We start from the raw sequence: 24,364 nt of genomic DNA, 5'->3' as shown, positions 1-24,364 counted from the left end.
AAGACAACCTTGTAACGGGAGCAAATCACCGCACGTCACCGATCTGACGAGGAGCTAACACCCAAAACAGACAAAGAACTCCTACAACTCAATAGCAAAAAATAAACAATCCCACTGAAAAACGGGCAGAAGATCTACGCAGACGTTTTCCAAAGAAGACACACAGATGTGGCCAACAGACACACGAAAAGGTGCTCAACCTCACTCATCGCCAAGGAAATGCAAACCAAACCCACGTGAGCCATCGCCTCACACCTGTCAGAATGGCTCGTACCGAGAAGGAAGAAAGAACAAGTGTTGGCCAGGATGCCGTGAAGAGGGAAACCCTGCGCACTGCTGGTGGGACGTAAAATGCTGCAGCCGCTGTGGAAAACAGTATGGAGGTTACTCGAAAAATTAAAAACAGAACTACCATATGATCCGCAATTCCCCACCTGGGTATTTATGCAAAGAAAACAAAATACTAACTCAAAAAGACATATGTACTCTCAGGTACACTGCAGCATTATTTACAATAGCCAAGATATGGAAACAACCTAAGTATCGATTGATAGATGAATAAGATAAAGAAAATGTGGTATATATATATATACAATGAACTCAACCATTAGAAAAAAAATGAAATCTGCCATTTGCAATAACAAAGATATATCTTGAGGGCATTACGCTAAGTGAAATAAGACAGCAAAAGATAAATATGATTTCACTTACATGTGGAATTTAAAACAAAAACAAAAACACCCAAACTCACTGATACAAAGAACAGACTGGTAGTTACAAGAGGCAGGGAGTGCTGGGTGGGGCACAAATGGGCAAAAGAGTCAAAAGGTACAAATTTCCAATTATAAAATAAATAAGACTGAGGAAGAAGTAATGTAGCATATGGGTAGCAATAACAGTTAACAATACTGTACTGAATATCAGAAAGTTGGTAAGAGATTTTAAAAGTTCTCATCACAAGAAAAAAAATTCTGTAACTATGTGTGGTGATGGATGTTAACTAGACTTATTGTGGTGATCATTTCATAATATATACAAACATCAAATCATTATGTTGTTCACCTAAAACTAATATTATGTCAATTATAACTCAATTTAAAAAAAACTACTTACACACAAATGTTCATAGCAGCATTACTCAAAACAGACAAAAAGTAGTAACAACCCAAATGTCCACCAATGATGAATAGACTTAAAAAAAAATGTTGTATAGTCATACGATGGAATACTATTCAGCCATAAAAAGAAATGCAACACAGATAAATACTACAGTGTAGTTGAACCTTGAAAACATTATTATCAACAAAAGAAGCCAGTCATTAAAGGCCACATATTGCAGGATTTCATTTCCAGGAAATGCACGCAGCAAACAAATGCACGGAAACAAAGAAGATGAGTGGTTGCCAGCGTTTGTGGGGAGTGGGTTATGGGGGATTAACTCCTAATGGGTACAGAGCTTCTTTTTAGGGTGATGAAAATGTTCTAGAATGAGTGGATGATAGTTGCACAACTTTATGAATATACTAAAACCCACTAAACCTTGTACTTTAAGAGGGTAAATTTTCTGGTATGTATATTATATCTCAATTTTTTAAAAGATGGCAGAGTGTATTTCTGCACTAGTGGTTTGGGCTGGTCCTGTGACTTGTTTTGACCAACAGAATGCAGATGTAACACCGTGAGACTTCTTTTTTTTTTTTTTAAAGATTTTATTTATTTATTTGACAGAGATAGACACAGCCAGCGAGAGAGGGAACACAAGCAGGGGGAGTGGGAGAGGAAGAAGCAGGCTCATAGCGGAGGAGCCTGATGTGGGGCTCGATCCCATAACGCCGGGATCACGACCTGAGCTGAAGGCAGACGCTTAACGACTGCGCCACCCAGGCGCCCCCACCGTGAGACTTCTGAACCAAGATCTGAGGAGGTCCTGAAGATTCCACCATCACCTCAAAAGCTGGGTTCCCCCAGAATGGGAAACCACCTGAGGGAGAAATGCCAGGTGGAAGCCAGCACCAATTACCAAGTATGTGAGAAAAGCGCTCCTGGATCATCCAGTCCCAGCAAAGCCACCAGCTACCTGCTGGCACATTAATAAGCTTAGGAGAAATCAGGTAAGCCTAGCCCAAATTGCTATACAGAATTATAAGCAAAAAAGAACACTTACATTAATTTAAAACAAAACAAAATTAAATACCCTCATAACCTGCCAAGCATTGTACATTTATCTTTTACTTTCCATTTTGTCATTTCAAATAATGCTATAAACATCTTAATGCGTATGGAAACAATCTCTCCTGTTTAAGAGATTTGGTCCTCCCTAACCAGATAAGCTCAATTAGTCTAATAACTGACTAGTAAAATAACTCACAAAGCTAAATTTTCTTAAAAGTTTAGAAATCAAGGTGTCTGGGTGGCTCAGTCGTTGAGCATCTGCCCTCAGCTCAAGTCATGATCCCGGAGTCCTGGGATCAAGCCCTGTGTCGGGCTCCTTGCTCACGGGGAACCTGCTTCTCCTCTCTTTCTGCCACCCTCCCCCCAGCCCCACGCGTGCTCTTGCTGTCAAATAAATAAAATCTTTAAAAAAAAAAAAAAAAGTTGAGAAAGCATATAGGCATATCTGGCATTACTATTCCTACCGTTTAAGCACTCTGAATTAGTGACACTAAACCTCATCCTCAGGGTCTTGCTAAAGTCTACCCTCCAGACTTTACTGAGTCATGTTACAGTGAAACACATACTTTTGTTTTCTAGTGTGAAGTGTATTTTTTAACATTTGTTAACAATATCTAAGATGATTCTTCAGGAGCCCATTTCCAGAAACTAAAGACTAAAGCTCCATCAATTTGAAATAAACATAATTTATATTTTCACTGAAAGTCATAAACAGGAAAGCTGATATGCTTTCCAATGCATTATTTCTAAATGAGTTCTGGAAAAGTATAATTGTGATTCAAGTGTGATACTGAAGTATTTACTTATATAAGCAAAGCCTGAAAATATCGTTTATATTCATTAAAAGAGAATTTCCTATAAAACTATATATATATTTTTTAATTTTTCATTTATCTGAGAGAGAGAGAGCGCATGTGCGAGAGAGCATAAGTGGGGGAGGGCAGAGGGACAGACTTCCCACTGAGCAGGGAGCCTCCATCCCAGAACCCAGGGATCATGACCTGAGCCAAAGGCAGATGCTTACCCAACTGAGCCACCCAAGCACCCCAAAACTATACTTTTAAAAAAATCATTTATCAGGAGGCATCTGGGTGGCCCAGTCAGTTGAGCGTCTGACTCTTGGTTTCAGTTTGGATCATGATCTCAGGGTCCTGAGATGGACCCGGGTCGGGCTTTGCACTCAGCAGTCTGCTTGAGATTCTCTCATTCTCTCCCCCACCCCGACTGTCTCTCTCCCCTTCCTCCCTCTCTCTAATAATAAAATCTTTTTAAAAAATCAAGATGACAGAATTAACGGTGATATCAAAACATTTCATTTTGTAAGTAATACCCCATGTGACATGAATCTTTTAACATCATGGTGGTGGCTAGTAGCAGAATTAAATATATAACAATCAGGTACTTGACGTCAACATCTTTCTTTAAGTCATATATAGAAAAAGACCATTTTTGATTTTGAACTGTTAAGCTATTAGTATTTAACAAAATTTCTAATAGACTACTTTGACTAATGTTTGAGATACTGACATAAAAATTCACCTAAAGAATAAAAAATTCTAGCTCTGTTGTTTTCTAACTTCATTTTATAGAACAGAAAAAAAATTCAGTGTTAAGAGTTGATTCAAAGTAATACCTTATCTCTGCACTATTCCCAAAAAACAAAGGTGTTAGTAAAGACAAAACAAAACTAACTCTTGCATAATTGACCTAATGTCTAAATGAGCTCTGTCTTCATTTTAGTAATATTAAACACTTATACATATTATCAACCCAAGTGAATTTCAGCTCAGCAGCAGCAATAAAGGACAGTGCAGCTGAAGTAGTATCTGGAATTGAAGAAAATTACTCTCAGCTTAAGAAGAGGTATTAATTGTGAGGAAAAAAAAATCGATTCTTGTGTACTGACATGCAGCAAAAAAAAAAAAAATGGTGGGGACTTCTAAAGAACGTATAAAAAACTGAATTCTGTACAGCATCTTTTAATTGAGGATAATGATGTACTGTCTTAACAAAAATGTTACTGAGGGGGAATAAACGACCAATAACAATCATCTCATTAAAAAATTTAATCAACATGGGACGCCTGGCTGGCCCAGTCAGTAGAGTGCGCAGCTCCTGATCTTGGGGTCGTGGGCTACAGCCCCACGTTGGGTGTAGAGATTGCTTAAATAAACAAACTTTAAAAAAAATTAATCAATAAATGTCAAAAGTCAATGGGATATTTTAAGATTATTTCTAGAAGTCCTACATCGGAAAATATGATATTCTCTAAATCTTAAAATAATCTAAAGATATGGAACTTACTGCCTGTGCTTGCTTGATAAACTCAAGAATATCTTCTTTTAAAGCCTGATGAATTTTTGCTGGACCTTTATCATCCCAGAGACAGACTGCATGCACATCCCTGTAAAAATAAAGCAGGTAAACAAACATGAACACTAGGACAAAGACAAAACTCACATCAAGTTCTGCATGAATACAGTTCTGAGGACCGTGCTACTCCCAGCTGAGGGTGGATAAATCCATCCCTAAGAACCACGAGTTCTCTGTAAGTTATCGAACACACACATTTTTTCTACTTTCATTTTGCTTTCTTTGTCATTGTTTTCCTCCTTAAATCTCTGCTAGTCACTGCTTATCTTTAATTATAAAAGCCTGCTCCCATCTTTAAATCCCACATCCCATGGTTAACCATTATCAATTTTTTTTCTCATGTAAAGTATGAACTGTTTTAATCTTTCACCACAATACACGTAAACTATTCCATCTCTTTAAAAAAAATTTAGTCATTTAAATACCAGCAAATCTCTCAGCTTCCCCCATAGAGTCATCCTATTTACACATGAATTACCACTGTATCTCCTTTATTTAAAAAACAAAACAAACAAAACAAAAACAAAATGTTCCCCAGCGACTCATTTAGTAACGAATGGAGCCCCTGCTATTAAAAAAAGCCAAAGAAATCAAAATAAGAGATCTCCAGAATTGTAACATTATAACAATGGCCAAATCGTTTGTTTTATGTCCAGATTCTCAGGGACATCACTGTAACTCAAAGTTCTGTCTGCATATCATTAATTTGAACTTGCTTTTGTCACCTGTTAAATTTAGCTTTGAGCTTAGAGTGGTATCTAGCTCACTGCCTAGCATACAGCAAACACAAATATTTGCTGAATAACAATGTACTATTCTAAGCTGTTTTAATTCACTTAACCTTCACTGCTACTCTGAAGGTAGTACTATTTTTATCACCATTTTACAGATGGGGAGACTGAGGCAAATAAAGGTTAAGGAACATTCCCAAGATTGCAAAGATAGTATACGGTGGAGCTGGGGCCACATGGCCAGCACACGCTGAAACCGGCAGGTGGGCCCCGGAACACTCAGAAAACCATTTCCCCAAATTTACCCCTGCAACTCTCCAAACTAACCATTCCACAAACAGTAGCCAAAGTGAGTCTCTGAAACAAATTATACATCATAGTAGCTCTAAACGTAAAACCTCCAAAACCAGTCTGCTCCCTGTAGGGAAGAACAGAAAGGATGGCTAAGTACCAAGAGCCTTAGGCCTTAGGCTGTCAGGCAGTTCTAAGAAAGTATGGTAACGCTGTTGGGAGTTTTTGGGCAAAAGTCATGCCTCAGAGGAGTCAGAGGCCACCCCGAAAGAGGACTACCCTGGTATCCTTGTCCATGGAAGTACTGCTGGGTATACACGTCAGAAGGGTTAAAATGTGGCTTGACTCTCATAAGGCAAGAAGGAATGGTGTGGTGAAGAATGCGGGATTAATCTCACCCGAAAGAGTTAAACTTCTGATTGATTTAGCACTTCTCCACCCCCTTTTATCAACCTCCAGTTACTCCTAAGTGTTGCTACATCAGGAAAGCATGCTCTCAATACACTCTTATTCAAAACACAGTATTACTCATCATCACACAAAAGACCTCCTCAAGTCTCCTGGTCAATCTTCACACACATTTTGAAAAATTTTATATTATACCTGAGGAATGGATTATGGTAATACCCTACGTTAATGGGTTAATAAATACCCTATGGTAATACCTGTATGTTCCTCTCCCTGATCCTACTCTCTTCCACCATCCCCAGAAGTAACCAAGACTGAATCTGTTATTATTTTTCAAGTTTTACAACAGACTATGAGTATTTCTGAACTTCACAGAAATTGTATCTAACAGGGATGCCTGGGTGGCTCAGTCAGTAAGCATCTGACTCTTGACCTGGGTGTGCAGCCTGCTTAAGATTCTCTCTCTCCTGGTGGTGCCTGGGTGGCTCTGCCGTTTAAGCGTCTGCCTTCAGCTCAGGTCATGATCCCAGGGTGTGGGATCAAGGCCCCATCAGGCTCCCTGCTCCATGGGAAGCCTGCTTCTCCCTCTGCTGCCATTCCCCCTGCCTGTGCGCTGTCAAATAAATAAATAAATTTTTACAGGAAAAAAAAAAAAGATTCTCTCTCTCCCTCTTCACCCTCTCTTAAGAGAAAGAAAGAAAGAGAAGAAAGGAAGGAAGGAAGGAAGGAAGGATAGATTGTATCAAACAACAGTTTTTCTAATGATTTTTCACTCAACATTGCTTCTGGTATTTATCCATAATAGGTGCAAGTAGTTCTAGTTCATTCACTTTATCTGTTATATCAAATGACATCTGAATATAAAGGGAAGGAGTAATAGCAAGCAATAAATGTACGAAATTAAATCTGAATAGTTAAAAATACATTCTCTTGAAATATATATCCAAAGTGCTTTTATTTATTTTTTTTAAAGATTTTATTTATTTGAGAGAGAAAGCACAAGAGAGAGAGCGAGAGAGAGAGCGCGCGAGCGGGGGGGGGGGGGGGGGGGGGGGGGGGGAGGGGGGTGGTGGGAGGGGAGAAGCAGGCTCCCCAGTGAGCAGGGAGCCTGAGGTGGAGGTGGGGCTCGATCCCAGGACCCTGAGCTAAGGGCAGATGTTTAATCAACTGAGCCACCCAGTCGCCCCAACCAAAGTGCTTTTAAAAAAAGGACATGTAGGGGCACGTGGGTGGCTCAATCGTTAAGCGTCTGCCTTCAGCTCAGGGCGTGATCCCAGGGACCTGGGATGGAGTCCCTCGTCAGGCTCCCCCGCTGGGAGCCTGCTTCTTCCTCTCCCACTCCCCCTGCCTGTGTTCCCTCTCTCACTGGCTGTCTCCCTCTCTGTCAAATAAATAAATAAAATCTTTAAAAAAAAAAAAAAAGAAGGGACATGTAAGCAAAATTCTTTTTAACTACTTAACTATATTAGAAAAATTGGGGAGCGGGCAGGGTGGGAAAGGAACAAAGTAAAGGTTCTTCAAAGGTTTTAAGGCAATAGACAGAAGGGATGGGAGAAGAAGCAGGAGGTAAGAAGTATTCCAAAGGTTTCAAGTTCCTTGGGTATAAAGAAAGTAAAAGAGAAAGTGTGACCCTGGTATAAAAAAACAGGTATTTTGCTTTTGATTAATAGTAACACTATTTGCTTCTGATGGAAAGTGAGAAATAGGAATGTAACCACTAATGGAAGTGAACTTTCAGATTAACAAAAATACGGAAAACAAAAAAACGAAGAAACAAGAATATCTACTGAGTGATAAAGTTAGAGAAGTAATAAAACAAGGATATCAGTTGTAATATTAAATATGAACTCAATAAATTATCCCACTGGAAGACAGTATGTCCTTCAAAAGGACAAACAGTGTATGATTCCACTTATACGAGGTACCTAGAATAGGCAAATTCATACAGGTAAAGAGCTCAAATCTTCTGTGTGGGACGAGGAAGACGGTGCAAAAGATGGATAATGTTGATGTTGGCAAAACACTGTGAATGTACTCAGTGCCAATGATTGTAAAATACCACTGAACTGGTTAAAGTGGTACATTTTATGTAATGTACAATTTACCAAAAAAAAATTTTTAAGGAAAATAAAAAGACAGTGTGTCTTAAGAGATACCAGGCAAACACAAACCAAAATAAAGCAGGGTGGCAATATTAATATCATCCAAGAAGGAATTTAAGGTTAAAAGAACTAGAGAAAAGAAATCTTATGTAATGATAAGCATTATTTATGAAGATATATCCAACTACTTACATTATTTTTGTGTTACATTTTGATACATATGCATATCAAAATGTAACACAAAATAATTAGGAATGAAAGAACTTGATACAAATACAATGGAATACTTAAAACATCCTTAATTATATCAGTTAGGATGCATTTAGATAAAACATTAAATTCAATTAACAGTGGCTCCAACTACTACGTTATTTTTCTTAAATAACAGGAAGTCTACAGGTAGGCAGCTGCTGGTGTGTGGTCAGAGACTGAGAAGATCATCCCTCTCTCTCCATTCCACCAGTTTAGCATGTTAGCCTCTTATCCCTGTGAAGGTTAAAGGTGGAAAAGGAAGACCACGCCTGGCACATTAGTTTAATTCATCTGAAAAGCAAAACCTAGAAGCCCTCCTGTAAACCTCTTTGCTGGAACTGTGTCACATCGTGACCAAACAGCAAGGGAAGCTGAAGAAGTGAGTATTACGAACGCAGCCGCATGGAAAGTACACAAGGCACATAAAACCAGGAATGGGTGTGGCTTAGCATGTCAGCAGTGTCTATCCCAAGATCTCTCAACGTGTGAAAATCTAGACCAAAAAAAAATTAAGGACAAAGAGGAATTTAAAAATACAATCAATAAATATGATTTATTAGAGATTCTCATTACAACTATCAAAAAGGTAATTTTTTCGGGGCACCTAGCTGACTCAGTGGGTGGAAAATGTGACTCAGTCTCAGGGTTGTGAGTTCAAGCTCCACACTGGGTATAGAGATTACTTAAAAATGAAATCTTTAAAAAAAAGGGGGGGGCATCTGGGTGGCTCAGTCTGCCTTTGGTTCAGGTCATGATATCAGGGTCCTGGGATTAAGCCCCTCGTCGGGCTTCCAGGGAGCCCGCTTCTCCCTCTGTTGCTCTCCTTGTTTGTGCTCTCTCTCTCTGACAAATAAATAAATAAAATCTTATAAAAAATAAAAAAATTATTTAAAAAAGATAATTTTTTCCTAAGAACATATGCACCCATATAAAATTTTTTAAAATATTTTTACAGGCTATTTCTCTGATCATAATCCATAAATAAATAAGTGATCAAAAAAGACATCACTATTAGGAATTAAGTCCCTGGGGGGCGCCTGGGTGGCTCAGTCATTAAGTGTCTGCCTTCGGCTCAGGGCGTGATCCCGGAGTTCTGGGATGGAGCCCCGCATCAGGCTCCTCTGCTGGGAGCCTGCTTCTTCCTCTCCCACTCCCTCTGCTTGTGTTCGCTCTCTCGCTGGCTCTCTCTCTCTGTCAAATAAATAAATAAAATCTTTAAAAAAAAAAAAAAAAAAGAAAAAGAAATTAAGTCCCTGGATAATGCGTGGATTTGAGAACACAAATTTCCTAACAATAGAGAGAGCAATAAAAAGGAAAACATTTCATACTGTAAAACCTATGGTAACAGTAAAAGCAGTATTAAGGAAAAAATGTATAGCCCTGAATGCTTTCATCTGAAACAAAAAGATAAAAGAACTAAGAATTCATCCTAAAAGAAACCAGAAAAAAATAATAATAATTCAAAGTAACCAGAAAGAAGACATTAATAAAGCAGCAACTTATGGGGGCGCCTGGGTGGCTAAGTCAGTTAAGTGTCCGATTCTTGATCTCAGCTCAGGTCTGGATCTCAGGGTTTTGAGTCCAAGCCCTGCATTGGGATCCATGCCCAGCATGGAGCCCACTTAAAAAAAAAAAAAAAAAGCAATTATGGATCTGATAATGAAAATAAATTGAATAAATATTATTCTTCCCAAAGAACTAATATTTGCCTTTTCCTTTTCTCTGTTGCACAATTATTTTGTATTTCATTAATTTTGGCTTTTGTCTTTTCCTTCCTTATACTTTCCTTAGTTTTAACGTGCTAGGCTTTGTCCTCATTTTTTGAAATGAGCACTCAGATCACTGACTTCCAAACTCTTTTTTCCTGACATACGCATTAAAGGCTATATAAACTCCTCAGCACCTAAGCCCTGCTTAGATGGATCGAACAAGTTTTGATATGATGTATTTTATCAAAGCAATTTTTAAAACTTGGTTATATGAAAAGATCAATAAAATGGATCAACTCCTTAAAGATCAGATTAAAGAAAAATATGTAGGATTAGGGATGATATATGAGATATATAAACATGTACAATATAAATATACTACTGATAATACCATGGCAACAAATTTCGAAATCTAGGGGGAAAAGAAATGAAGTGTGCAAATAGACTCTTGGTCTTAGTCCCAACTTTAAATAGGTTTCCAACGTATCACTATTGAAATTATGTCTACTGCTAGAATACTTGCAGATGACCTTTATCAGATTAAAGAATAATTTTTTATTTTTCTAATTTTTTAGGAAACATTTATCTTTTTGTTTTTTCTTCATCTACTGAGATTATTAATTTCTGATATGATTTTGACTTTTCCTATTTGTTTTGAGTTCAATTTTCATTTTATTTCCTCTTACTTTTTTTGATTTCTCTCCTTAGCTTTTGAATTTCTGATTCAAGATTTCTTAAATTACCCTAAATGTGTGTGAGGATACCAAACTCAGTTTGGAACATTGTGTCTGTGTTCTGCTTCATAGCTGGTTTCTGTGGAATAATTTTTATCAGCTAAAATGTTTTGGTTTCTACTTCCTTATAGTTTTGGATGGATGATGTCTGCCATCTTCTATTCATGGTCATCTTGAGGTCCGGATTCCTAGTTGGGGAGCACCACCTTCTGTCTAGCTTAGTAAAGCTCAATTCCTTAATGACCAACGTTGGTAACAGAAGAAAGGTTACCTACGTCATTTCTGCAGGACCCTTAGATCCTCTAAATCCTTACCTATCTGAAAATATGCTCATCTTGTTTTAAACCTGATTATAAACTTGACTAGAAAATACTAATTTTGGAATAATTTCTGTTCAAATATTTAAAGAAAATGTTTCATCAACCTCCTACATCCAATTTGGCCAATGAAAAGTGCTGAATACAGTCGGCTTTGTTTTGAAAGTTAACTTTTTTCCCTCATGCCAAGAAAACTAGGGTATTTTCTTTATCCTTGGAATTCTGAAACTCCTTAAGGATATGTCTCAGCATGTTTTCTAGCACTTTCAATATTAAGACTTGTGGAGATGGGTGGGAAGGGACAAGAGTTCCACCTGGGGAGTTTCCACCTTGTATTTTTGGACTATACCCTCTCCTCTACTATTTCTAGTCTCTCCCCCTGGTTCAAGTTTACCCAATTCTAGATCTACCTTCCCTATCTCTTCATTTCTATTTTATCTTCCATACTTTGTTTTTGCTCTACATCCAGGGAGAATTCTGCTTTTATTTTTCAAATCACTGATTTGGTCTTTATGTTTTGGCTCTTTATCCTTTATTTCAAAGATCTCTTCTTTATCTTGACTTTCGTTTTCAATGTAAGTTCTTTTTAAATCTTCTTCCTCTATGACATAAGCTGGAGTTTTTAAAGAGTTCTTTCTAAACCTTGCACCATCTATTTCCTCTAACTCTGAGGTACAGCCTCTAAGACGGCCCTCGATGATCCCGGTCTCCTGGTATTCACACCCGTGTACTGTTCCCGCCTACAGTGTACAAGCATGTCTGTGCGGGTAATAGCGCGTGACACGTGTGGAGGCTTATCACCGCCAAAACTATGACAGAAACACCATGAGCTCTGTCTGGGGAGTACCCTCTCACTCTGCGCAAAGCAAGCGGCCACATGTAAACTGCTCCATGGAGGGGCCCACATGGTGAAGAACTGAGCAGCTAGGGAAGAACTGACCCCTGCCCACAATCCCGTGAAAGATCACTCAGCCCTGCCTGAGTCTGGGCCTACATCTGCTACTGAGCTTCGCTGCAAGCTCACGAGAGACCCTGAGTTGGAACACCCGATCAGGCTGCTACCAGCTTCCTGACGCTCAAACCATGACAGGGTAAGTGTGCAGTGTTTCAAGCTGCTAACCTTGAGAGTAATCTGTTATGCAGCAGTGGACAACTGATACATGGAGACACAACAAAGACAGGGAGGCAGAAGACTATTGATACTTAGATGAGATGAAGGCCGGGGAAGAAGCTGGGATAGAAAGAAGGTCAATTCAAGAGATAGTTAATAAAACCTATGAAACCTAAGAAACCTAGTAATCAATTCAATATGAGGGAGTAAGAATACAGGAAGCTGATGGTAGCTTTCAGAGTTTTGGTTTGAAGCTATGAATAACACATTTTTATCATTCTGAATATGGAGTACTTACAGAAATTAAGAGACAGACATATAGAAAAAAACAATAGGACCTTTGAGTATGGAAGTTCAACTCAGAAGAATAATCTGGATTGTTTTTGTAGACAGGAGAACTCAGTTAAAAGGAAAAAAATGGAACTCTGGAAGAAACCAGGATTTAAGGGGTACACAACAACAAGTCAGCTTACATGATGGAGACGAGATAGACAAGAGAGGAGAAAGTGATGCCCAAAACCAACTCAGGAACAAGAAAAATGTTTCATAATTTTTTTTTAGATTTATTTATTTACTTTATAGAGAAAGAAAGAGTGCATGAGCAGGGGGAGGGGCATAGGGTGAGGGTGGGGGGAGAGAGAGAGAGAGAGAGAGAGAGCAGACTCCCCACTGACCGTGGAGTCTGACATGGGCTCGATCCCAGGATCCTGACATCATGACCTGAGCCAAAACCAAGAGTCAGAGGCTCAACCAAGTGTGCCACCCAGGCGCCCTCAAGAAAAATATTATTTAAGATAATTTATAGTAAAGGGGCACCTGGGTGGCTCAGTCAGTTAAACACCTGCTTTCAGCTCAGGTCATGATCTCTGGGTCCTGGGACTGAGCCCTGCCTCGGGCTCCTTGCTCAGCAGGGAGTCTGCTTCTCCCTCTGCCCCTCCCCTGCTCGTGCAAATAAATAACATCTTAAAAAAAATTTATAGTGAAGATATATTTTCTTAAAAATAAGGTTTTGGGGTGCCTGGGTGGCTCATCACAGGATCGTGAGCTCAAGCCCTATGGTGTGCTCCACGCTGGGTGTGGACTCTACTTTAAATAAACACATAAATAAATAAAATAAAAATAAAAATAAGGTCTCACAAGTTGAAAACAATTTATTATTTAATTCTGGCTTTAATTTCACTAACCAGAGTCAAACCAAGTATGTGTCTAGAGCAGTAGTTCTCAACTGAGGGACATACCATCCCCACAGCTCATTTGGAAAAGTATCATAGCTTTTTTGTTTGTTTCACTAATGAGGGGTGGGGGTGGACAAGGAATGTCCACTACAAGAGTGTCTGAGAGTGAAGACCAGAGGTGATAAACATCCCACAATATGCTCGACAATCTTTTATAACCACCTAAAATGCCAAAAGCACTCTTATTGAGAAACAAGGATTTATGAGGAAAAAAAGGAGCTAATAAAGGAGTTTAATTACAATATATTAGCACCCCAAATTTAGAAAGATATAAGCAACCTAAATGTTATTAATTTACGTGATCAAACAGGATAAAATTTGAAAGTTTTTTTTACAATACATTTTTTTAAGATTTATCTATTTGAGAGAGCAGAGCGAGCATGAGCAGGGGAAGGAGCAAAGAGAGATGGAGAGGGGAAGCAGACTCCCCGCTGAGCACAGAGCCCAACATGGGGCTCAATCCCACAACCGTGAGATCATGACCTGAGCCAAAACCAAGAGTTGGACACATTCAACCAACTGAGGCACCCAAGCAGCCCTAAAATTTTAAAGGCTTCAACTAAAGTAGGTCTTGCAATTTTGGTGATAACATGTTAAGATATACAAGAATCCTTTAACCTAACAGGACTACATATTGAGCTACCTTGGGTAACTCCAAGGAGATCAAGAATTTTTAAAAACGACGTGATGAGACCACTAACTAGAGCAAGTACAAAGGTACTGACTGTTTCTGCTTAGAACTGCACTTTAAGCAGGGAACACACTACACTCCTCCCAGTCAGGAGTGCACAGAAAACAAGCATTATTCTAGATGATAAATGACACAATTAACACAAATTGACAGAAACAAAACAAAACCAAAAAAGACCCCACCACATTCAACATATTATTCATAAAATAGTTTAATCAAATAATTTAAGAAGAACATAAGTATACATGAATGCTATGTATTTCTAAAAAGGCTTAGCTGTTTATTGAACTTTAATTTTTCAAAAGGCAGAATTGTGCATAAAAGTTAATATTATGCAACAAGTTCTACATTATTTAGGGAAATTAGATTTTTCTTACGTGATGAAGAAAAAAAAACTGAGCACAACAGCTTAATGTGTATGGATCATTCAGTCACACATCTGTAACTCCTGATACAATATTCCACTAAAACATACGCAGAAAAGCTACAGCAGATCTGAGACCACTGTCCTTAGGAAGATATGTTTGCAATGCTGGCCATTGGCTGGTATCTGGGAACTTGGATTTTGCGAAGGTTCTGTTTCCTGATGAGAATCGCTCACTGTGCCTAAATATTTAGGTAAACAATCTGATTTATGTTGAACACCTGCTTTTCACCTAGGAGTCTGGGACTTAAGTTCATGTCAGGCAGAGTTAAAACCCTGGACACTGTCTTTAATGAGCTTCCCTGTAGACAGACTTTCACATGTGCTGTCACAATCAGCTGTTGGAGAATTAGGTGTCTCCTGTGTAATTCCAGTGGGAGAGGATGCTTGGAAACATGCACCTGGTTTCCCCTGAATTTGCCACCCACACCTTTGTTGCATTTTACTATAATAAATCATAGCCATGAATACAACTATATCTGAGTCCTGTGAGTATTCCTAGCAATCACCAAACCTCGAGGCGGTCATGAGACTGGTGACACAACTGGTGTCAGAAGTGGGATTCATTAGACTAGCCGGGACTCGCCGAACCATGGTGAGAGCACGGTCTGATAAAAGGAGGAAGTGACTGGACAATGAACCTTTGGTGTTTGAGTGGCTATGGTATGAAACAGCAGCAGAGCTGCATGTGTTTTAAGAGAGAAGAGTTACCCAGGAAAGCTGAAAACAAGAGATCTATCCCTATAGAGCTGGCTTCCTCATCCCTGGCTGCTTTTGGCCATGTGGACTCAAGTGAAAGAAGAAAACACACAGTCTGGCTAACACCTTTGATTTTGTTCTTGCCTCCAACTGGAAAGAGAAAAGGCCCAAAGTTAAGCTTTGGGTGAATCAAAAATGTCAAATGTTGGCATTATTCTCCCCCCTACTCCCCGAGCCATGAGGTAATAATAGTTAAGTCAGATCCTGGGGTTGGAGAAAGATTTAGATAAATCAGGGGAGAAAATGCTGGGGTGGGGTGCTTACAGGGAGAGGAAACCACTCCAGCTGTTTCTTCAGCCCAACGGCTGCTGCTAAAGCAATCCTTCCAGGCCCCTTGATTTCCAGCCAGGATCTCCCAGCAACTCTAACATTAATGTTGTCAACGCTGCTAGGGGTTTGAATGAATTTATAATGGGAAGAAAGGGGAGGTTTAAAAGATGGCTTTGTATTTTGTGGCAATGGCATCTGGATGTATGATCAAAAAAGATGTAAAATGTTATATGCCTGTACTTTCATAAATGCTACAGGGATTGTACCTATCAGGAAAGGCTATCCCTCAAAAAGTTAGCGGACACAACTTCCTTGTTTTAAACTGCTGGTAAGGGAATTGGAATTTAAAGTGTCTGAATATTGGAACAGAAAAACCCTCTGTAAAGGGTGATATTTACTACTATTTTAACCTACTGGTATGTCTGAGAAAAGTGGGACAACATAAAAACAAAGGAAATCTTTAGATAGAAATACACTTTTGGAGTTTTTAAAGCAGTTTTTAGTTGTCATTGGGCTCCTGTGAAATCAGATGTCTGACCCTTAAGAGGCTAATGATTTTCCAGCCTGATGTGCATGTTTCTGAATGAGTCAATTTGGTCTCCAAGACTGGTAAGATGAAAAGGGCTTAGGAAAGTCCTGCTTGTTACTTGGACGTGGAACATGACTGTCTGTCTGTCACGATCTTGGCTTTGCAGCTGGAGAAGAAAAGTTGCTCTCTTTTTTAGAATCTCAAATTTACAGATCTTAATTGCCTGGATCTGATTCTGCGCTGAAACTTGATACTATCTGTTACTGGCAGTTTCAAGTTCAACATAAGCTGTGCTGAACTAAAGCACACATATGCTCAGTGAAGAGGACTTTGACATGAGGACTGCTGCAGGTTTCAGACACCCTGTGCAGAGCCGTAAACTGAAACCACCATGGATTCTGGCTGGACCACCTGAGTCACTTCCAGATGCCCACAGAAGAGGGTTTATTCTCTGATGGCGCCATCTGAAGTCAAGCAGAGGCCTGGCTCTGTTTATCCGACACAGACACTACCTGCACTCCTAACTTGTGGTTACTGCCAAAAGCCGCCAGTGGCAAGACAGTGACCCACCCCTCACAGATGGGACTCCTGACACCCTCTCAGTGAGGTCTCACTGTGATGGACTCGTATTCAGTTTTCAACAATGGATTAATAATAACCTGACTCTACTTCCCTCACCTTCACCTCGCCATCCTTGTACATTCACCCTAATAAGGCAACTTGGTTGTGAAACACAGCCATCTCCAGAAAGCAGCAGATCTTTTCTAAGACGCTCACTAGATAAATGATCAGGACAAAAGGCATGGGAGGTGACATAAACCTACTTTAAAAATTTCTGAACACTTGGGATTTCATCCAGAACAACACCCAAACACGATACATCTTTCTAGTGAAGGGTATATAAAGTACTTTGCTGTAAAAATGTGTTTGCTCCTCTTGCAAGTGCACATGATTGGGGAAAAAAAACTGAAAAGTTTTCATTACTGAATGGGACACACTGGTTTTCCGAGAAAGAAAAAACAAAACACAGCACCTGAGAAGGCACAGGGGAGGAGGAAGACATCAATGATTTTTGTTTTTCAGCATTATTCTTCAAAGCTCTGCTGTCTTCCTGAAGGACAATTTCCGGCACTGGTTTTCCTCGCTGCTGTGAGTACCCTGAAATCAAACCTGACAGTGCTAGGAGACAGCAGGGAGCAGCCCAACTCCTACACTTCCCACACAGAGCCCTTCAAAACATCATCCACACTAGTGAGGCCAATCAGCTGGTTTCATGAATAAACAAAACTATTTGGAACTAATTTCCTTCAGGCAGTTCATCTGAAAACAAGGCCCGAACTGAATTAACACAACAGGAATGAGAACTCTAGAGCTAATGGTCCTGGGGGCCTTGTTACCGTATACTGCCTGACCAACATATGTATCGCCTGGAGCACCTGAACAACAGTAAACTCTTGGTTTCTGGGGGACCACATATGCCATTGTGGACAAGCTCTGATGATCATGACACTGCTTTAACCCTGGAAAGCTTTCAGGTGTGCTTCAACTTAGGGGCCCGGAGTTGTGCTGTGCCTGAGTTGACGCTGCAGGCCATGTAAAAAAGGTTCATATAGAAAGTGAAGGAGAGGGGCGCCTGGGTGGCTCAGATGAAGCGTCTGCCTTTGGCTCAGATCATTATCTCAGAGACCTGGGATCGAGTCCCGCATCATCAGCTGGAAGTCTGTTTCTCCCTCCCTCCTTCTGCCCCTCCCCCTGCTTGTGCACTCTCTCTCTCTCTCAAATGAATAAAATCAGAAAGAAAAGAAAAAAGAAAAGTAAAGAGAAAAGGAAGGAAGGAAGGAAGGAAGGAAGGAAGGAAGGAAGGAAGGAAAGAAGGAAGGAAGGAAAGAAGAAAACTACCTGGTTTCCTAAAATAAACTTCATGGTTGGTGGGATTTATTTTCACTAGCTAAATCTAGGACCTCTAAAAGACATAACTGAGATCGGTACCACAAATTGGCCTTGCCTTGTCCCATTGTATCCTACTAATAATGAGTTTACTTAAATGGTGAACAGTTTCCTACCCTGATATATAACTTTCTTGATAGTAAGAATGGCCCACTGTGCCTTAAATGTACAATCTATATGGTTTACATTGAACACCTGATCTGAGAATCTGAAATTTGGGTATATGCCAAGCAGAGGCTACCTATGTGACCAGTCCCCAATAAAAACGCTCATTACTGAGTCTGCAAGAGCTTCTCAGGTAGACAACGTATCACATGTTGTCAGTCTTGTTGTTGGAGAGACTGTGTCATATGTGATTCTACAAGTACTCTGGGAAGCCTGTGCCTGTTCTTCCCCAGACTTTATCCAAAGTACCTTTCCTTTTTGCTGCTTCTGCTTTGTATCCTTTTGCTGCAATAAACCACAGCTGTGTATGACAGAGTCCCCCTAGCAAATCACTGATTATAGAAGAGGACATGGACTAGTAATAACTGTAAACAGGTAAACAGTCCAGTCTAAAGTGAGCATTCCATTTGGATATAGAAATGCACCACCAAAATTTCCTTTACGTTAGCAAAAAGTTAGAGTTAATGGATTACTTACGAAAACAGATCAAACCACTGCTGTTTTGTAACAGATTCCTGGCGTAAAAGCTTCAAAACAATCGGGCGCATGAAATCCCATTTGTCTTCAAATTGAAGTGACCCTTTATTCTTAAAAACAAAAACAAAAAAAAAGAGTTTAATTTAAATGCAGTTAAATCAAAAGTGTTTGTTATTTTTGTCTTTCAAGAGTTCACTAGAGAAATGCAAGGTTCAAAATTTAAAACAATCTGTTTTCCATAATGGAATCCCTATAAACTTCATCAGGTTTCAAGAAACCACAGTAAGACACCATAAAAAAGAAAATTAATTGTACAAACATATAAAGAATTTGGCCTTGCCCAAGGAGAAGGTCTGGTCTTTGTCCTTGACTTCTGGTAGGTAATCTCTGGGCTCTCAGAGTGTGTCTGATAAGAGACCTTTGTTTGCTTGGTAACCTTGGGTCAAACTGGATAATCTAACAAATGTGATTTAAGGAGAGAAGTGGCCATACCCACAGAGTCCTTAGGGTTGGGGCTGACCAATCCAGAAACACCACTGTAACTCTGAGAGGTGGTTTTGGGTTAACCAAAATGGAGACTGAGATTATCCACAAGCAATTAATCAGTCATGCCTACATAACGAAGCCCCAATAAAAACTCTGGCTGGCTCAGTAAGTGGAACACGCGACTCTTGATCTCAGGGTTGTGACCCCATGGTGGGTGTAGAGATCACTCAAAAAATAAAAATTAAGCAAACTCTGGATCCTAAAGGTTGGGTGAGCTTCTCTGGCAAACAGTACTCCATACACATGGTCACACAGTAAGGCCAAGAGAGATACACGATCTGACTACAAGCGAGAGGACGAGGAAAGCTCTGTGTTTGGAACCCTCCTACACTCTGCCCTGCATGTCTCTTTCTTTGGCAGATCTCAATCTGTATCCTTTCTCCTTAATAAGCCATATCATGATATATGAGTCTGTAAGATCTATCAGTTTTTCTAATGAATTATTGAACCTCGGGGTGGTTTTGGGAACCCTCCAAACCTGTAGCTGGTATCAGAAGCGAGGGTGGTCTTGTGTATAGAGACTGTGCCTTCTAATTTTATAGTTGCCCTAAATTCCCCACAAAAAAATACACTGAGAGTCTATATAAACTCTGAAAACGGAAAAACAAAACAACAACAAAAACCAGAAAAATACCCATCCCCTTTTTTAATACTAACAAAACCCTGACACCAAACTGGTGAGAGGAGCACAAGAAATGGAAACTCTAGACAAATTCAACAAGGACATAGGTGCAAAAATCTTAAATAAGTATTAGCAAATTAAACAAGTGGTGTATTAAAAGAATGATACTTCATAATCACACATGGTTTATCCCACAAATGTGAAGTGGTCGAATATTAAAAAGAGGTCACCAATTCATTACATTACTAGAAAGAGAGAGAGAGAGGAGAGAGACCATATGTGTTCAGTCATTACTACTGTGGCCATGTGACTTGCTTTCACCAATAAATTTCCACACGAGTCATCCATTTCCTAACATGCTCATGAAAAATGTCCAAACACACCTATGGAACTCATTGTTTTTACTATATAATGTTCTTAAAGATGCTGCTCACTCGTTATCAGGGAAGCTTCTAGACTGACTACCTGGAATCTGCAAACTCCCTAAAATTAAAACCCAGAAGTGGTCTCTAAACATGTGGTCTAACAAGATCCCACACCAGAATCACCCAGTGCGGAGGTTTCACATACAAGTTTCTAAAACTTAACTCAGACGTACTGGATCAGAATCTCTTGACTTCAGAATCAGCATATTTAGCAAATTCATGATAAAAATGTTGGAGGGTCTATGACATGCAGGGCTGCATTTGAATGTGTCTGGAGTCTTGCAAGCCTTACTACCCTGCGCTCTCCTACAAATGGACCCTGAGAGCTTGTTTGGAGGTTCTAGCAGAGGAGTATAGCTACTCATATACCCTCGACAAAAGAACTGTCTTCCTCTATTGGGGAGGGTCATCCTCTTCAACCAAGTGTGCAGCTTTGGGAGGGATGTACATGGAGTGGTGAGGGAAGGAGGGGACACCTGTCTAGTCAGCCAGATCAGCCAGATCAACCCTGCTGATCAATGAGGTGACAGACATCACAGCCAGACTGTGCTCACATTTTATATCCACGAACACTGATGATCCTAAAAGTTACCGTACTGTCTTGCCCCAGGTACGTATTTTAATTACCACATTCTTTTTTTTTTTTTTTTTAAGATTTTATTTATTTAACAGAGACAGACACAGCGAGAGAGGGAACATAAGCAGGGGGATTGGGAGAGGGAGAAGCAGGCTTCCGGCTGAGCAGGGAGCCCGATATGGGGCTCAATCCCAGGACCCCGGGATCATGACCTGAGCCAAAGGCAGACGCTCAACAACTGAGCCACCCCGGTGCCCCAAAATTACAACATTCTTATTATAAGCACCCACAAGTGATATTCACTCAAAATTTTGTACTGGGATTAGCTGTGCTTCGTTTTTACCTTATAGACTTTAGTGAATCATGTAGGTAACTTTGCTCTTAAGTGTTGGCTATGGAGAAATTCAGAGTCACATTTTAATTCTATGCCATAAAATTTGTGTACTAACCTTATGACTGGCTTCACTTTTTCTACTGTTCCGAGGGAGGAGCATGCAAATAAACAAATTCAAAAGAACCACAGAAAGTTTTTTTGGCTATGACGCTGGAGAATATATCCCCTTAATCTGAGGATACTTTGTAACATCAACTAAGTCTATTTCCCTTAGCAATTTTGGCAATTCATAAAATTAAACATAGTATAAATCTTGCGATTAAAAATCAAAAAGGTACAGAGGACTGGAGTAAACAGGTGTTTGAGGTAAATTAAATACCAGTTAGACTCTGAAACCTATTAGCTATGGCAAAATAACAGGAAATACATTTTGGTTCTTCTGCTTGATGAAACATAAAAAACTAACTTCAGAAACATTTTCCCCTAATACTGAATTAAAGGAGGAATTCAATAACTGAATGTTTTCTATTAATCTTTTATAGTCAAAAAATGATGTTCAAGCAATTCTTTGGCCTATTCTCTGTTAAACTGAAAAGCATATCATTAAATCATAACTAAGCAGCAGGACACCAAATCCACTATCTACAAAACAGCATGCCTTATCAGTATATGAAGGGACCTCCAAATTATGAACCCTAATTTATGAACGTTTCCATTGGCTAACTGAAGGCTGCCTCATCTCTATCAATTTGCTACAAAGTGTCTTATGCATTCTCTCATTATTACTCAGAACAGCAGTAGGCTGAACTCACCAATTCCTAGTATATCTAGGATTATCTTGCCCACTCGCTCTTTTTCACCAAGATTTCAACATCTGCTATACCCCTGCCCCTCTATCCCTCACTCCTTTCAGTGCAACTAATGCCCTCACAGGCTTTCTTCTCAAACACACAAGCGGGCTATGAGGAGGCCAGTGGGGAGCTGGTCATGAGGGACATCTGAAGGAGCATTCCAGGCAGAGGAAGCAGCCACTGGAAAGACCCTAAGGTAGAAGCATGCTTGATGTATTCAAGGTAGAGCAGAGAAAGGACAGATGAGAGAGCAGAGGAAGTGAGGGAAGCAAAAGAGGTTTGGATCTTGCAGGGCCTTGAAGGCCATTATAACCTCTATTATAGGTGAGATGAGGAACAATGAGAAGATTCTGAGGAAGCAGTGACATGACTGATTTACATCTAAAAACCTTCCTGGGGCACCTGGGTGGCTCAGATGGTTAAGTGTCTGCCTTCGGCTCAGGTCATGATCTCCAGGTCCTGGGATGGAGCCCCATGTCAGGCTCCCAGCTCAGTGGGGAGTCTGCTTCTCCCTCTACCTCTCCCCCAGCTTCTGAACTCTCTCTCTCAAGTCAATAAAGAAAACCTTGAAAAAAATTTAAAAATTTAAAAATTAAAAATTAAAATAAATAAAAAATAAAAACCTTCCTGGGGCGCCTGGGTGGCACAGTGGTTAAGCGTCTGCCTTCGGCTCAGGGCGTGATCCCGGCGTTATGGGATCGAGCCCCACATCAGGCTCCTCCGCTATGAGCCTGCTTCTTCCTCTCCCACTCCCCCTGATTGTGTTCCCTCTCTTGCTGGCTGTCTCTATCTCTGTCGAATAAATAAATATTTTTTAAAAATAAATAAATAAAATTAAATAAAATAAAAACCTTCCTGATTGCAATGTTAGAAATACATTATAAGGGGCAAGAGCAAGCTGAGTGTAAGTTTAGGAGGCAAGGTGAGAGGTGACAGGGACTTGGACCAGCATAGCAGCAACAGAAGTAGGGAGCAGTAGTTACATTTTATGTTTTAAAGGTGGCAGTAAGTAGGATTTCCCAATAGTATGCATCGGGCATGAGAGAACAGAGCAAAGCAGGACTCTAAGGCTTTTGTCTGATCTGTCAAGACCCACAATAGGAAGTCCACTCCTGGAGCCCAGCCCATGTCACAAATCTAAACCTACGTCCTCCTGCACTTACGGGAAAAACCTCACTGCCAAGGAAACCTAACACCACAGTCCTCCAACTCAGCTTCAGTTAGCTTATCTTACCCTTGAGAAGCGGGCCTGCTTGCCTCATAAGGTAATCTCCAACGTCCTAACCAATCAGGCCCTGTTTCTGTGCCACCTCTTCTAACATTCTACAAAACTTGCCCTTGCCCCAAATCCTTCAGGAAGAGTACTCTCTCCACTGGCTGTTAGGCACTGTACTCCCTCAACCCATGGATCATCTTCCTTGGAATCAAGGACATCAAACTCGTTTCTTAATTGTTTTAGTTGTCATTTGACATGTCCAAGAAGTATGGCACTGCCATCAACTGGAAGGGAAAACACCGCACATGGAACAGGCTGAGAAGGAAAGCCCTGGCATTTGGTTTCAGATGGGCTACATCTGACCCATCTACTCAACAGCCCTTTGAAGATGTTGAATACAGTTTCATAAGCAACTCTACAATTAAAAGAAACGTCTGGTCAGGAAATTAAAATATGGAAGTCACTGGAGTACAGATGGGTTTATTCTTTTTTTTTTTTTTTAAGATTTTATTTATTTGACAGAGACAGCCAGAGAGAGAGGGAACACAAGCAGGGCGAGTGGGAGAGGAAGAAGCAGGCTCCCAGCAGAGGAGCCTGATGTTGAGGCTCGATCCCAGGACTCCGGGATCACGCCCTGAGCCGAAGGCAGACGCTTAATCACTGAGCCACCCAGGCGCCCCTACAGATGGATTTTAAAACTTGTTACTGGACCAAGGCAGTGAACCTAAGAGAGAAGAGGACCAAGGCCCACGGCCTTAGGCATCCAACACTAAGAGGTGGGAAGAAGAGTAAGAACTAGGAAAGGAGACAGAAGGAGCAACCACAGAGGTGGCACAAAAATCAAGACTCTGGTATTCTGGAAACCAAGGGAATAAAGCATATCAAGAAAGGGGGGAGTGATCAAGGGCAGCTCATGCTCCTGAAAGATTATGTAGGAGGACTACTGAAATAGCAAAAGGGAAGTCAGGCTTTACATTAATCATAGAAAAGCATTTCATAGAGCGCTAAGGACAAAAGCCTGACTGGAGCGAATAAAGAGAGAAAAAGAAGGAAAAAACTGGAAAAATACAAACAACTCTTGGCACTTTTGTTGTAC

General features: G+C 40.2%; 1 protein-coding gene across 2 annotated transcripts in view; it reads right to left on the bottom strand.

The window, feature by feature from the left end:
* CUL5 (cullin 5) overlaps window positions 1-24,364 on the bottom strand; it is an 88,383-nt gene that overhangs the window by 48,921 nt on the left and 15,098 nt on the right. Inside the window, exons 2-3 of one of the 2 annotated variants that reach the window (XM_048217211.2) lie at window positions 18,698-18,807; window positions 4,477-4,576 (exon numbers count right to left, since the gene is read on the bottom strand). In XM_048217211.2, coding sequence (XP_048073168.1) covers window positions 4,477-4,576; window positions 18,698-18,807 — 210 coding nt within the window. Of the gene's footprint in view, window positions 1-4,476; window positions 4,577-18,697; window positions 18,808-24,364 lie in introns of those variants that run through there. The other variant, XM_057316593.1, reaches the window with a different exon arrangement.

The sequence above is a fragment of the Ursus arctos genome, unplaced genomic scaffold (genome assembly GCF_023065955.2).
Source record: "Ursus arctos isolate Adak ecotype North America unplaced genomic scaffold, UrsArc2.0 scaffold_22, whole genome shotgun sequence".
Taxonomy (NCBI): domain Eukaryota; kingdom Metazoa; phylum Chordata; class Mammalia; order Carnivora; family Ursidae; genus Ursus; species Ursus arctos.
This window is presented reverse-complemented; position numbering and strand designations above follow the sequence as displayed.